The sequence below is a fragment of the Acromyrmex echinatior genome, chromosome 3 (assembly GCF_024713525.1).
Source record: "Acromyrmex echinatior isolate Ae372 chromosome 3, ASM2471352v2, whole genome shotgun sequence".
In the NCBI taxonomy this organism is placed as follows: Eukaryota; Metazoa; Arthropoda; class Insecta; order Hymenoptera; family Formicidae; genus Acromyrmex; species Acromyrmex echinatior.
Window position 1 is genome coordinate 6,756,814 of NC_141854.1, and position 17,425 is coordinate 6,774,238.

Here is a 17,425-nt window from a genome sequence, read left to right on the forward strand (position 1 = left end):
TCTTCTCAAATTTTTATATGTACGATAAATCGCGAACGATTTGTGATATCTATTGCATTATATTAGTTTCGTGTTTTATTATATTAACGCCGTACGCATAAAATTATAATATTAAGTATCACATTGAATACAGATTACGTATTACATATATAAATGTAATCTTTTTTTAGATTCATCGGATTGTGGCGGATTAATCTGTATTTTTAAACATTTCACATACATATATATCAAAATTAAAAATTATTTAAATAATTCTAACGAACGTGGTTTATAAATCAAACATATAAAAAAAAGGAGCATGAAGTCACAGCACTAGATGTTGTTTGTGAAATTTAATTATTCATTAATAAAAAATCTTTAGACATTTCGGCCACAATCTGATCATCTTCTGAAGATTTCATGCTCCTTTTTTTAAAAATTATTTAGATCAGGGATTCCCAAAATGTGGGTCGCAACCTATTAATGGATCGCAAGCCAATTTTTTGTGGGAAAATTTTAGAATATTAAATTACATTTCACTAAAATGCTGCTCCCTTTCGCAACTACATACACGTGTAAAATTGATATTGACTTTTCAGTAATGATAAGAGTTAAAATTAAATTGCAAAATAAGTTATAATTATCAAACTCCTTGCAATGCCCTACTGAAAATGACTCGCATCAATGTTGATATTAACCCTCCTGCACCACTTTGTGCCTTTTAAAATACAATCGATATCACGTTTTTTCAAAATTCTTATTCAGATTTCAATATATAAAAAAATTAATAAAATACAGCTTTTATCATAATAAAAATTTATAGTTAATGTGGTTGTATCGCAAAATGACTTTTCTTGAGATTTGTTTGAAGCTTTTACTATATGAAGATAATGATATTCTCTATACTATAATACATACATATCATTTTGAAGGAGAAGAGGAGATAACCAGGCATATTCAAAAGATAATTGCATTTGAAGTTAGTACTTTTAACATGTGCTAGACAAGAAGTTTGCTGTGTCAGACAAGGAGCAACGGTACATTTTTAATTATAGCGCAAAAACGGTATTTAAAAATTCGCTCAAAAACTAAACTATATAGACTATATAAATAAATATAATATGAAATCTTCTAAACCGAAGAAAATGGAGGGTAACTAGACAAATATTAATTATAAAACCTTAAAAAGTTTCTTTACTGTTTCACTAATATTCACTTCGCTTATCAATTCATTCTCAAATACCGGACGACAGTGAGAAATTACTGTTGAAAAATAAAAATTATTGTTCAAAAACTGCGATCTGCAATCAATATTGAACAATTTTTTTCACTGTCGAACAATGCTCTTATGTGCTTCGCTCTTATACTGGTGCTTCGGGCGATTGCCCCCTTCCCCCCCTCCCACAAGTCGCTCCTATGCAATACAAGGTTTACAAGTATACCAGAATTTTTTTCAGATTTTTATGTAATCCGGAACTATAAAAAAAATATACATATATATATATATATATATATAAAATGTATAATATATACTGTTTTGCTTAACGGCCCAGAGTGTAAGGTATGATTGAAAATTCTGGAATAGTGCTGGAGAATTAAGATAGTTAATTATTAATAGACATAAAAAACAAATGCATTTTTCATATACATCTTATACATCTGCAAAATATATTGATAAAAATGTATTTAATACAAAATAAAAAAGGAGAGCAGTAAAATTAAGTATAAATAAATAACAAAGATCTGATTAGGAATCAGAAACGAGAGCAGTCATTTCTTATGTAATTTTTCACACTCAATCGAAATCTGGCAACAGAATTATTCCATCACGTTAGGATTTCGAGATATTCTAACTTAAAGTTGTAAAAGTCGCTTTTTTGGGTATATTTGAGTTTCTGTATTTACAATATACCTCTCTCAACATTAGCACTAATTTTATATGAAAGTACTAAAGTTTAACTTTCAAACCCATATTGTTTTAACCCGATGTCTTCTTTTTTTGTTGAAATATGACAAATTGAATTTTTGAAGTTTCAGTAACAACTAGATAAATAATACACACATATATATATATATATATATATATATATATATATATATATATTGCAGTCAAAAAAATAGGGATGTATTTCTTATTCATTGGCAGAAAATTGAGCTAAAGCCTCCAAATTCTAAGCCCTAATGTCTAAACTTGTGAGCCATAAACACTTGAACCATCAACCCTTAAACTCTAAAATCAAAAGATGGCAGACGTCCCCCGATTTTCTATGTCTACTGAAGCTACGTGGATCGTAAATTTGCTATTCTAAAAAGTGGGTCGCGATTCACAAAAATTTGGAAAATCCTGACTTAGACTGTAACGATTATAATATATATTTTATTATAAAATATATCTCATTGTATACTGACATTAATAAGAAAGCTAAATGACACGGTTTTAAATCCATAAATTGCACATAGCAGATTATATTAAACGAATTTAAAGTTTACGAAACTACTTATGTAACTTGAAAGAAACGTTAAGGAGCGAATTATCAGTACGAAAATATTAAGACATGTTTCTCTTGTAATTAACTTATTGTATACAGCAGATTATTGCAACAGCCAGAAATCAAAATTTCGAACATATATTCTGTAAATAAAGTATAATAAAGATCTGATTCTCTTATATATTTCAACCTCTCCTTCGGTTGTCCTTAATTGGAGATTATTTTGAATAAGTCTGTTAAATCTGTCTTTTTCATGCTTTTATGGTACCGAAATAAATAAAATTAATGTTTAAAAAAAGCAAGATCATTTACATAACTTTAAAAAATTCAGAAAAAAATGTATTTTGCATTATCAGGTTTTACATAAAAAATTATAAAAGAAGCTTTTCTCGTATTCATTCTTATATTTTCTACTGTTTGGCAGTTTTAAGAAAGTTTAGACAGTTTGACACTTGTCTAAAATCATTTTGTATAAATATGTACGCGTACACACATACATGTATACTTTAATAAATTTTTAATTTAATAAATTTTATAATGTACACGGTATGAACGTTTAACGCTCATTGAAATAATTTGTCCAAAAATATTTATTTAAAAACAAAAATTCTATACATACAAATACACATATAAAATAAAAACTCATCCAATATACTATATTATTAATAAAAGTTTTTAGATGATCAATGAATTAATAAATGTAATTAATGAAATAATTCTAGCTGCCACATTGAAAAATACTTATATATGTTATGTAGAGTTGGAAATGTTACTTTAAAAAAGTAACGCGTTAGCATTATCATTATGATTCATTTCTGTTTTATTATTTTTTTGCAATATAAAAATAAAGGTTATTAGATTTTAAATTTACATTATTTGATAATCAATAAATAAACAGAATAATAAATATTAAAACTTGAAACTATTTAAACTAGTTTATATACTATAAATTGAAGTTTTTTTTATATTAACTTATCTAATTTTTCTAATTTTTTAAATTATTATCTAATGTCTTTGCTCTTTAGTACTCCTTTATATGAATTTAGATTAAACAATTTGCTTTTAAACATTAATATCATTATCAAAAGTGCATTTTAAGTTCACTTTCAGTACTAAATATCCATAGTATATACGTAATGTGAATTATAGATTTTCAATATTGATAATAATTATCAAATGCAGCCTAAGATATAAAATATAAAATATTTTTTAAGAAATAAATTAAAAATGAGAAAATAAACATTTTAATTGTATTTATTGTATATGTAACTTTTTATTATATCTAATAAAATTTTATTATTTTATACGCAAATAATACTTGCAAAAATCCGATCCATCGAATGAAAACTAAAATAATAATAACGGCTAAATCATTACCATTACCGCTATAAAAAAAATAACGATCATTACCAAAAATAGTATCGAAAAAAACGGTGTCACAAGTAATTTATTACTTATCAACTTTGATTATGTAAAATGCATAAATATATGCATCTCGCGATTCAATTACACATACTATAATTCAAATTTGGAAATTGATAAAATATTACATTAATAACTGCATTTTGATCGATTGCTTCTATTCAAAATTTCAAATTAATAAATATGTTATTATCCATTATTTGTATTACGTACCTTAATATTTACACTGTCAAAGCACATTTACAATATTTATCAATAAGATAGAACTGATCACAAAGTTTGCGAAATCAGTCATAGATCTAATAATATTCTAGCTACTTGCTTGTAAATGATTAATTGTATCTACTTTTTGTTGCATTATTTTTGTTCTTCATTTACACATATACTTCTTTTATAATCTTGTCGTATACGTTATTACGTATTGAAACTATTATCATTATTTGTCATTACTTCTATTATATTAATTAAAAAATTTCCCTTGATATATATTAATATTATATCTCTATTATTTAATATCTTTTTTACAACATTTTTGTTATTCCTTACAATGATTAATAACAAGATTAAAATTATGTTACATATTACTCAGGAATTATATAAATCTATGTATAAACATTGCATAAGTACGATAGAGCGAATATCGTAAATTAATTATAAACTTACACGATCAGTTTATTTTTTTCTTTTCTAATCTACATGTCCACATTAATATAAAAACACGCGCGGACTTTTATTCGAGTCACACCCACAATTCAGTTTTTATAATACGACAAAGCTGTATGACACAACGAACTGATTTTTCTTCTACACGGAAACTGAGTAACGTGTTTCGTTATTAAAAACAAAGTGCGTATTCTTTTTAAAGTTTACATTTGCACTGATAATTAATTTAATTATATAAATGACATTTAAATGATTAATTTCAAAATCCGCATCAATTGATAGATAGACATATTGTACCCGAATTTCATATTAATTGATATTTTCATTTCGAAAATTATTCGTAAATAATCAAGTCAGTCATTTAATTAAAATTTTAACGGAAGAAAATTAATAACGCACATGTACACTTAAACAAACAATCATGTGACACTTGTTAGTTATTATATTGTACAATGTAAACTATTGTTTAAGTTTCTATGTGATACATTATAAAATATATTATAACATATCTTACAATCTAAATCTATAGCAATGAAATTTCACTGCATTAAATTGAAATTTCAATGCAGGCTTTAGTGGCAATTGCGCCAATTTTACTGCAAGATGGGAATGAAAAATCCATTCGATAATTAAAGTGAAAAATTTATTCCAAAAAAGAATTTGAAGATTAAAATAATGACAGAATAATGTCATTCCAAATCCAGATAACAAAGCCTACGGAGACAGATTTTGAATTGAGCATACTATCAATCTAGTAATCTATTAATCTTAATTATTAATTATTATTTTATTTTTAATTATTTTATTTTGTCTCTTATATTTATATCATATGTGTTAGATACGTTTCGTCCGTAACGACCATGATGAATGATAAACATGCGACAAACGGTACGCTATGTTGCTAAATTCATTCCTTGCAATAACATTCAATGCATCTTGCATTATCAACTAATACTTAAATCACTTCGATTAATCAAATGAAATAGTCCACTCCTTTATGTAACAGTATACAGATTAACTTCAAAGCAGTGAAAATCCATACTTAAAGCAATGACTTTGCTACTCACTGTTAGCAATAAAATTTTCATTGCTACAGATTTAGAATGTAGAAAATATTTCTCACAAAAAATATTTTAAACACACATATACTCTAAAATAGATACTGAAGTTATTTGACAAAATTTTTACAAAATTTATTAACAATATCAATAGATTCAGGTAACAAATATAAATATTTTATAATTATCAATTTTACGTTATCTTGTTATAGACAAGATACCATTAACTTTTTTTTATGAAAACGAAGATATTTTCTTTAAATTGTTATAACAATTAATTACTGTAATAAGTAACATAAAAAAAGTGTTTTGTAAAATAGATATAATTACTAATATTGCATTACGTATTTTACATTAATGATATAGATTAAGATATAGAAGCGAAGATTAAGCATTAAATATATGATTCATTTATATGTAGTTGTAACAAGGTATGGCTGAATGAAGGCCGCGCGAAAGTCGTTCTATTCGCATAATTTTAATACATAGGTAACACTTGATCCTGTGCTAAAATAGCATTAACCTCACACAAGAAAAACTAAGCGAGATATGTTTTATTGTTTCATAACATAAAGATTATAGTAGATTCTATATATATTTTTTATTATATTTATAGAATAAACATATAATTAAAAATTGGAAACATTCCATTTTTATATCAATGTACTGTTATATCAAACTGTTTATCCGTAGAGTCATCCAGATGATGTATTACAACGTGGAATTTCATCATTTTATTAGAAACCATCAACCATGACTAAAAAAATCTGAGAGAGAAGCAAGAGGAGGAAGAAGAAAGAGAGAAACTTGTATAAACTAACAAGCAAATATGCTTAAGATACTTTAATAGAAAAATAATGTTTTAAAGATAAGGAGCTTGTTTTGCACGTGAGAATGCATGTTAAAATTAGTGATATAATGAACTTGTAATTAGTAAATATATATACAGTACAATCATTTGATGCAAAACTTATTCTTTCTTGACTGGTTTAGTTCTTGCACGTAATTAACAATCGAGCCCACTGCGATTGCACAATTATGAGAAATCATATAAGCATTATTCATCAACAACAAAAAATCTTGTACAATTTTAATATCGATGATATAATGTTAATTATAAATAATGTAATAATGTCAATGATGCATTAAAATAGCTAGAATTCTTAATCTATTCAGCTATTCGCAATATGCGAATAATTTAATTATTTGCACTCTTCCTCATACGAAATACGTGCGCGATCGCAATACATTGTTTTTTATGATTGTTACATAAAATAATTATTCTAGGAAAACCGATATTTTTTGTTTCACATAATTTAAAGTTTATTTTTATAGACAATTTGTAATTTATTATATGTCAGATTTCAAATTGTAAAATTCCATTTATAATTTCATATGTAAAATTATATACAAAAGAAAAAATTATACGTAGTTAAAAGATTGCGAATTCGATCGAGATTGTAGGTCGTTTAAAGTAGATTTTAGATGCGATTGTTAATGCGTGAAATATATGCCTGACCACGCGATATATTTTTTTTTTCATATACATATTACGTAAACAAAATATTTCTTCAATGTTTTATCCGTTTCGTAAAAATAGATTCAATCAATTTTGTTGTATGAGCGCTGATCGGGAATTTACGATGTATAGGCCAGTATTCATAGTCAGATCTTCCATTTCAAGACCGTCTTAAGTACAGTTTTAAGAAGTCACGAACCATTTAAGACGCATATTAACATCTTAAAATATTACTTAAAACAGTCTTGAAATAAGAGCGGATTATGCATACCGCCCCTAATTAGAAATGGCATCTTCAGTTGCATACATAAACGTCATTTTTGTTTGAAAGCCTTCTCCCAAGTTTCCCTGATTTCCTTGAATTGATTTACGGAAGAAAAATTTATAATATGCAGTCGAGTAAAGCAAAAGCGTGCAATGATTTCGCGGAATGCACCACAAAAAGACTCGGCGACAACATATTCATTTCATTTTATCTCGATTATATCCACATGAATCATTGGACACACCCAAATTCTTACAAATTCTAAAAATACTATTAATGTACTATTAAAGGAATATAATTACAATATCTCTGAATAAAAAAGATCCCCAAAAAGTCATTGTCAGAAATAACATCTAATATTTCAAATACGATTAGAATAGCTAAATTCGTTGCACGGCGAATGACAAGGTAAGCATCATATTGCTCTCAAAAGTCGAATCGACTGGATATCCTTGGGACTTCCATAATATGGTATATATTCGATTTAGTCAATTTGACGCACGTCTACACCTGGCACGACATATCAATATCAATTTAATATGTCGATACATATCGCAGAGATATCGGAATTTGATTGAGGTTAAAAAAATATAAAAAGTACTTCGCGATGTATTTTATGTGAAACAATATATGATATTTTATATATAAACTAATAATCATATATCTTAAAAGAAAACTAAATAAAGTACAATTCAAAAAATTATATTATATTCTATTTGTGATAAATAATTGTTTGATATTATATATTAATTGGATTTCAACTGAGAGAGAGAGAGAGAGAGAGAGAGAGAGAGAGACAATAAATTTATTTAAAAAGTTCAAAGATTCTTTACAGATAAGTTTCAAATAATTATTAATTAATTGCGTTAATGTCGACAACCATATCGACACGTAATTATTATTTCTGAAGTTAATTTATTCGTTTGAATAATATATATTATATATTAGTTCAACATCTTAATACTTAGACCGTAGTGGCGCTTCGGATTGTAATGTTATTTAATATAAACGGTCTTGTTCCTATCTTATTGTTAGACTGTTAATGTTTAACGAAAATTATTATTTACAAATTGTTAACGAAATACTCAGTGAAATTTGCAATTATATCGACACACAAATAATTCTCAACAGGAATTCCTCAAGAAAAAACTTTAGAGATTCGTAAATCACATATCGCTTTTTATGGTATACTTTTATGTTCCACAGATTCGTTTTGTTATTTACGTATATATAGATAAGCCTGTTGGAACGGGCCAAGCATTTTGCAAAACTCATAAATTTAGCACATTCATGAGTGTACATCAAGGAATTGTTTACTAGGAAAAAAGAAAGACGCAAATCAAAGACAGATAAAGCGATTTTATAAAATAACAACATTACTTTATTGAATATTTGGTATTAAAAAACGCAAAATATTATCGAAATTATTTGCAATTATCTCCATAATAAAAATTTTCGTTAATCGCTACAATGTTTTTCTCATATTTTTTCTCAATGCCAAGCATTAAATTCTTTTAAATAGTTAATTAGCCATTTTAAAAGAAGATAATATTTTTCTTTATCTTTAAATCATTATCTTGCAAAGCTAATTAATAAAAATTGGGTGAAGTTAAAAGTTGTCATCAGAGACAGCATGTTTGATCGAAAGATAAAATTCTAATATTTTTAATTGCTGCGCTGCGCACGTAAGTGGATCAAATGACATCTGAATCATTTTCAAAAATATCAGATTGCTATTTTTCATAGTCTATCACACGTTTCTAAAAAATCAATAAAATGGAGTTCTTGAAGTCAATATAATAAAGTTCTCGAAGATAATAATAACTCACTTTGACGTTCACTAACAATTATAATTTCATACATAATTCATACATAAATGAGATGTCGCGTGGCGGAATGTGAGTGTTCGATTAAAAAGTTTCAACATAAAGAATTTCCCTATAAGATCGTCAATTGCGGTTTTCTGTAAGTTTCCTGCTATTTATTTACGTGTCCTTCGTGGAAGGTGACGATCAACGTCAGGAAAAAGGATTGGATTGCTTGCTCAGAGCGGGAAACTTGCTAATAAAAATCGTTGGAATTACGAGCTTGTTCGACTGTTCCAACCCCCACTTACCCACTCATGTCAGCAGAGAGGCGAGAGTAGAAATATAAACACCATCCGTAGATTGTGATGTCGTGAAATCGTTGATTCCGATCGCGACGGTTGTTCAGATCGTTTCGGATTAAGTTGAAAGTGCTCGTTCGACCTAAAAGTGCTTTCGGGAAGATACCGGGAGAATGTTTCTGCAATCGACGATTTTCACCATATTTCTTAGCAGCCTTGCGTTATCAGCCACTCCCGATGTAGAGCTGCAATTGCTTCACGTGGTAAAGTTTTACTTCATTCATTCAAGTGCACATAGAAAGCGTTCGTAACTAGTGAAAATTATTTTTTCTCGGAAGATTGTATTCAAATAATGATGTAAAAAAATTATGTTTTTTTTAAAGATTTAATTTAATACTTTTCTGATTTTTTGCAAATATGTAATAATTATTTTCTCTTTTTCCAAAATGTGTTATTTCTACACTTTGTTATATCACTGAGAGGCAAACATAAACTTTGCAAATTATGCAAGTGTGAGTTCGATGCCGAGAGAAATTTTCGAGAGAAATTAAAAAGTTAAAAGAAAGCGATCCCCCGTGTCAAGTAACAAAACATTTACATTATTGCGATACCGTCTGTGCGGTGACAGTGATGGTAACGAATGAATATTAACATAGCTTAAATAAGTATATTCTGTTTCGAAGGTATTTCGTCATGGTGATAAAGTGCCCCATCGAGAGTTTCAAAATTATCCCAATGATCCATATCGCAACTATTCTTACTATCCAATGGGAAACGGAGACCTGACCAATGTAAGTATAAATCACAACAGTTAAAACAATAAAATATATTATATCAGTAATCAAATATTATCAATCCAAACGTGATTTAATTGTAGTTTTAATGTTGTCTGCTTAAAATCAATATCGTGTTTTTCAACTATTTCCTTTTCTTATATTTTTTTAAAAAATGTTAATATGTTTTATGTTTTTGTTAAAAATAAAGAAAATATTTTTGTCGCTATCAGTGTATCCTTTCAAAGAGTGGTGGCTCTACCCCCCAATTTCTGTATCTATCCGCATTTGACTTATATTTTAACATATAATTACTAAAACAGATATAATAAACGTAAGCTAATTGTTTAAAATAATATTGCATAAATTATATTTTAATTATACTTACAATTTCAATGTACACTCATAACACAATATTCTCAACTCCAATACAGACCACACTAATAGAGAAAAGCTTAAAATCTTGCAATATTTTACTAGACTCATATAAATTCCTCTAGATTGTGATATGTATCTTTCGGAAAATATTTATTATACTTTAATAGTTAAAAAATAGAATATCATCTTTAGTATCGTATATATTAAAATAATTTAATTTAATAAAAAAAATACCTATTATTTAGTAGCATTAGTTTTTTTATGACTTATTTAAATACGAAGACATACTAACAAAGTCAATAACAAAATCACACTAACAAATACAATAATAGAAACAGTTACTCTTGAAATAAATTAGGTTACAACGCTATCATTAAATCTTTATTTATTTTTATTCTTGTTATCTCTCTTTTGTCTCTTACTCTTGTCTCTATTTTTATGCAGCATAGTATAAATGTAAGAGAGAGTATAAGTGTTTTTCAAAATTTCTAAAATAATTAACTTAAATAATTTCCGTAAATGAGAAATCAATTCCCTACCTTTGTTAAATATTCGTTATTTTCCGTTAAAATTGAGAAAACAGTTCGGTTTAAAAAAAGTCTATAAAATTTTCCGGCTCTTCGAAACCTATCCAATTCCATACTTTTTCTTATACAATTAGCAAGGCAAGATGCGAGAATACAAAATTGGGACAATGTTGCGCGAGAGATACGATCAATATTTCGGACCGGATTATTGGCCGTCCAAGATCTATGCCCGATCTAGCGAAGTCCCGCGGACTCAGTTGTCTCTCCAGTTAGTTCTGGCAGGATTATTCCCGCCCTCCGAGAAGCAAACCTGGAATCCGCACTTGCCCTGGATTCCGACATGGACGTTCTTCGTGCCATACAAGACTGACAACCTCTTGTTTCCGCATTACTGCTATCGGTAAGTAACTTTACAGAGAATTGATCACAAGGATCTGATAACAGGATTGACGATCAAATCTCTTTCTTTTATCTCCTTTTTCCAATCTTTTTTTCATAAACGCTTAAAATATATTTGTTTCCCTTTTTTGTCTTGTTTTCAACTATTTTAGCTTTAATATAATCTAGAATAAAAATAAAACTTTCAAAAAATAGAGAGAATAGATTTAACTATTTTTGTATGTACTCTTCTGCGCAGGTGCATAATGTTTTATACAGAAAACTCTAATAATATTTTAATCTAGCATTTATAATTGTTTCATTTTTAGTCTCAACAAACGGTCATGCTAAAGTTTTAGTTTTTAAATAATTTGGTGTGAATTTTTATACATATCCAATCCAGCAAACTGCATACTAAATTTAATTTTTAATCTTGAAACGCAATCATAAACGGAACTAGAAATTAAAATTATTTACAGATTTAAAAGAAGCTTATTAGTATCAGATCATTAATATCCTTCTAAGATGTCTTGAGCATCAATCTTATTATGTTGCTTGTTAATTTAATTTGTGATATTACTATTTTAGTTTTGTTTATGATTGTGTTTCAAGATTGAAAATTAAATTTCACGCGCAGTTTATAAGATTGAATATGTGATATATAAAAATTCATGTATGTCAGAACACCGAGGAGACAAAATTTTATTTTATTTCTTTTCGCATTGTCTCTATTATAATTTTAACTATTATTTGTACCCGAAACTTTGACTCTACTCTTTTTTGACTTAAGGCTCAGACTCATATTTGCATTCTCCGTTCACTTTTAATCAAACATTCGATTTACTAAAATTGACATTATAAGTATTTTAATGATTAACTGCAAGTAGCTTTTATTATGCGTACGTTTTTTTCCATTATACATTATAATATGTACATTATGATATTCGTTTTCTTGTTACCAGTATCAGAGCAAAATAGATAATTTATTATGTTTTTGTTTTTCCCGACTGTAACTATTATGTATGTTTTTAACATTAAAAATGATCCGATCGCGATCGAAACATTTGCTAGCTTTCTATATTAAATTTTTAACTTGAAACATTTCTGTTTCTTTTATTTTTTTGTACATTTTATGTTATCATGTTTATTTTATATAATAATTTTTGGCTCGTTTTTTTTCTTTGTTTTATAAAATTTATAAGCCTTATTACTAATTAGATATAAAAATTCATGAATTATTGAAGCACTAAAGACCCAGAATGATCATTTAAGGCTTTCATTTTCTAGTTGTGAATTCATATTATTGTCTTAAAAGATACTTTGTTGAAAACAAAAATTAAAATTAAAAAAGCGGTTACGAACCAAAGTTGCTAATGTTTAATAAATCTTATATATACATCAAGTACGAACAAATCTATCACTAGGTCATTTTCAATAATAAAATCAATGTTAACAAAATATAAATAATAATAAATTTCAATCGCAAAGAAGCAATCATTAAAGTAGAGAAATAAATAAGCATTAAAACGTCCAATCAAAAAATGCAAACATAAATTATTTTATAAAACCGATGATTAAAAATATTTTCTTATACATATATAAATTTTGTTACTTCTCTCTTCTGATTATAAAACGATAATATTCCAATAACGTTCAATCAGTAGAAATCTCTGTTGTTATCAATTAACAAATATGTCTCGAAATATGATGGATGGCCAATTGCAATTGCATGACTAAAAGTCTCGATTACAAAAATTGTTATATCATACTTGCAAAAGTAGATCAACGGTCTGAAAACGTGAGAAAACTCCATCGAGTCCTATAATTCCTTAAAAAATTTCAATTGCAATCAGTTACAAAAACACAAAATTTTGTAAAACAGCTACGACTGGAATCTTCAAAACAAACAGATGACTATCGTTAAATTTTAAAGACCAATCAATTCATTACTTTGTTTAATATTTTTTTCTCTTTGTTTTTTAGATACATAGAAGAATATCAACGGTTCCTTCAACTAGATGCGAAAGAGATAATTAATAAGTACAAGAATATAATGGATTACTTGACGGATCACACTGGTAAACTAATCAATACTACGGAAGCAGTTGGTCATTTATATAATCTACTGAAAGAGGAGGTAAGCAATTATTCCGATAGTAATAAATTTATAAGTTTATCTAAATTTTTATTATATAATCATTTCCAGAGTGCACAAAATTTGACACTGCCAAAGTGGACTCAAAATGTTTTCCCAAGTCCGATGATAGAGTTGATAGAGTTAGACTTCAAACTTCGATCATATACAAAAACTTTAAAAAGATTAAATGGAGGTTGGTACTGTGCTATTATTGCAGAATGTCTTTGAAATAAATCAGCAAACTCTAATAGTGAATTTTATTTATCTTAAAAAGATGTAAGCAAAAGTATTAAGAAATCTCCAGGAAACTGAGAAAAAGATTCGAGATTGTCGTATCACTGATAATAAAAGATCAAGCTTAAAATTAATTGTAGCTTTGTGATACAATGAAAGTTATACGTCATATCTAAAGAGCAAATAATTATATTTATTATCAGAATTCTGTTTGACAAGATTAAAACTATAAATACTATAATAAATATGCAACAATTTTATGCAATTAATCTCAAGGAAGTATGTAATATAGAAAATGTATGCAAAATGTATATTTTCATTTGTTAATCTCAAGGAATGTACGAGAACATAAAATGTATAATTATTTTATACTCTGGTATAAATTCTACATTCAAGTTCATAAGACGTCAATTTAAAGCACAAGAAAATTATTTCCGACAGCTCCTTTAAAACTTAAAGAAAGAATAATATTCATTTTAAGATCAAATCTCTATGAATTTCTTAGATATTCTTGTATAAAATTTCTGCCACAAGCAGAAAGCATTTGTAATTCAGCAATAATTTTTCCGGATTTACAATTATGCAACTATATTTTCTTCATCTTCAAGATAAATAGAACATATTACTGAGATTTTTAAATTTATTCCAGGGACTTCTTACATTTTCTTTTTATTTTATTATTTAAAAATAAAATCTCAAAATTTCTAATTGTATGATAATATGGTGTTTATATGAACAGGCATGCTGCTTCGTAAAATAGTGGATGACATTCAAGAGCACCGAATAGGAAAATCACCACGTGATAGAAAAGCTTTTCTGTTTGGTGGCCATGAATTTAATGTAGCTGCTCTTGCCTATACTTTAGGAACAAACGAACCAACAGTACCACCTTATGGTGCTACGATCATTTTAGAAACTCTCCGAGACAACAAGGGAATTTATTACGTACAGGTATGTTAATACAAATATCTCACGCAACAAATAAGGTCATTGGAGGCAAGATGCCACATTTAAGCCTTTATTCTTGAATAACTTCTTAATGTTATTGAATTAATCAACGAAAAAATATTATTTATACATATTCTAGCAGCCTTTCTTTATTCATACAAATCAATAAATTAAATAATATTCCGTATTATTAAAAAAAATTGATATGTCATACTCTGTAAAAGTGACATCTTCCCCCTATATATACGGATAAGATGCCACACCTACGGGAAAAGATGTCATAAACAATTACATAATGTAATGCAATACAAACTTGTATATTTTATTTATTTATAGTTCATAATCAAGGGTTTAAGCTATAAGAACACATAAAGGGATGATAAAACAAATTGACGAAATATGAAAGAGAATAATTTAAGGACATACTTTTATTTGTTTAAACAGCATTTTATTAATTTAAAATATTTCGAATTATATAAAGCATTTTAATTCAAAATTTTAATTTATAAAATCGTTTTAATGATGGTTTCAAGCAGGAAAAATTGTATTTTATATTTACTATCATCTTATTCCCAAATGTAAGAGGAATCTTCAATTGCAACTTTTACGCATATAAGAATATTACAAATTATAATATATATCATCCACATGACCTCCAAGAAACACTGATTAAAACCGTATATCATTTGCCCGGTTTTACAGTAAGCATCGAAATACAGATCTTAGCTATTAGCATACCAAATATTACAAGAGATGTTTCACGACCTACCTTTTCGTATTTCGTATAATCTTTACCAATTAACTTTGAACGTGTTCATCTCTGATAACTGCGCAACTATTTATCACATGCTTGTGCACAGTCAGTATGGTCAATGCACGTTCTATAAAAAAATATAAACAAAATCTTCCCCCTTGTGGCATTTTCCCTTGAATTATCTTAAATCTAGAAATTATATTAATTTTTATAGTAATAAATTTTCTGTAAACAATTAATAACAAATCTACTTTCCGCGAAATGCAATTCAAGAAAAGACTTGGTTCTATTTTCTATTCCAATATAATATTTATTTTTATATCTTACGAAAAGCCTCCATTTGATGTATAATAACTGTCGGAACTATTACTGTTTAATATCTCAACATAATTTTTAAAACATTCTTTTTAGACCTGGTTTCACAATTTACAATCAATTTTTTAACCAAAATTCAATTTACTCCTCATCTTTTTTCAATTCTAGAATCAAGCGCTTGATATTAAAAATTTATTTTTCGTGAACCTCTCCACAGGTTTTATTATGGTCTGGCGTTACGGAACAATTGAAAGTACAGAAAATCCCAGGCTGCGCAGAGATATGTCCCTTTGAGGACTTCCTTAGAATTGTGAAGGACGTTCTGCCGAGTGATGATGAGTATTACTGTCGTTGGGATAAAACAGAGGATCTTAAAAAAAACATACATCATCGATCGTCGGCAGCATGTATCGCCAATGACAAAACTTCGTGGTACATCTTTCTCACCGTTCTCTTCGCATTTACATCAAAATTCGTGCAAAAGTGATTTTTATCAATATAGTCAGAATTCTAGATACTTATTCTTTTTTTTCTGCAGAAAAAGATAAGAGCACAGCTACATGTCCTTAAGTTAAAAGGAAATAGTTGCGAAAATCGACGCAGTACGCGTTCTGACCAATATCGGAAATACTTTGCCGAACTATGAGAACGTTCGGGAAGCCCAACGAGGTTGTGGCTATGCGTTTCGCTGCATGTGCTGCGGTTACCACGTTAATGCATTTTACCGCACGCGTTGTTACACTGTCGCGTTATACACAGACCACTGTATATATGTAAATAGCTATCGGTATATCAATTTCATAGTAGTCGATATCGTATTCATTTAGAAATAGACATCTCTCACTCATAGACACGTATCACCAAGAATATAAATACTGTAAAACGTGTCTAAATTCCTAAACTATAATAAAAAAAAGTAATTTTTTTCCCTTTAAGTAAATATGATATTAAAGAAGAATTTTATATATATATATATATAAATTCTTCTTTATATATATATAAAATATATATATATAAATATATATATATATAAATAATAATATATAATATAATAATAATATAATAATATATAATAATATATAATAATAATATATATAAATAATATATATATAAATATATATATATATAAATATATATATATATATATATAAAATTCTTCTTCAATATCATATTTACTTAAAGGGAAAAAAATTACTTTTTTTTATTATAGTTTAGGAATTTAGACACGTTTTACATCCTGTGATAATATTTCATAAATAAAAAATTTAGTAAATTTTTTTATTTTCTTCCGGACATATGAAAAAATCATTTGGACCTTATCTGGAAAATTTAATTGCTCATGTTATAAATACATATGTATAATACACAGAATTGGGAAGTTACTTGTAACTAATTTATAATTAGATCCGAATTTTCATTTTCTGCTTAACTTATGGTTAAACTTAATCTGATATTTTATCTAATTGATTTCTATGATAA

At 27.3% G+C, this 17,425-nt stretch overlaps 2 protein-coding genes across 6 annotated transcripts in view; one reads left to right on the forward strand and one right to left on the reverse strand.

The window, feature by feature from the left end:
* RhoGEF3 (Rho guanine nucleotide exchange factor 3) overlaps positions 1–17,425 on the reverse strand; it is a 253,411-nt gene that overhangs the window by 220,836 nt on the left and 15,150 nt on the right. The gene's annotated exons all lie outside the window — the stretch shown is intronic.
* On the forward strand, positions 4,396–16,855 carry LOC105151798 (venom acid phosphatase Acph-1). 4 transcript variants are annotated; one of them, XM_087404415.1, is made up of 7 exons: positions 4,396–9,765; positions 10,186–10,293; positions 11,315–11,580; positions 13,542–13,888; positions 14,669–14,880; positions 16,164–16,378; positions 16,485–16,855. In XM_087404415.1, coding segments are annotated over exons 1-7 (1,239 nt in total). In that variant the 5' UTR covers positions 4,396–9,675; the 3' UTR covers positions 16,486–16,855. The 4 variants fall into 4 exon arrangements, with proteins under 4 accessions (XP_087260541.1, XP_087260540.1, XP_087260539.1 ...); XM_087404414.1 differs by having other exon boundaries at positions 4,396–4,736; positions 6,305–9,765; positions 16,164–16,855; XM_011065710.2 differs by having other exon boundaries at positions 4,398–9,765; positions 13,542–13,695; positions 13,765–13,888; positions 16,164–16,854.

Bases quoted from the DNA above. Each gene is read 5' to 3' on its own strand.
- LOC105151798 (XM_087404413.1), top strand. From the start codon at position 9,676: ATGTTTCTGCAATCGACGATTTTCACCATATTTCTTAGCAGCCTTGCG. The intron at 9,766-10,185 runs GTAAAGTTTTAC...TCTGTTTCGAAG, and splicing joins AGCTGCAATTGCTTCACGTG to GTATTTCGTCATGGTGATAA. The intron at 10,294-11,314 runs GTAAGTATAAAT...TTATACAATTAG, and splicing joins GAAACGGAGACCTGACCAAT to CAAGGCAAGATGCGAGAATA.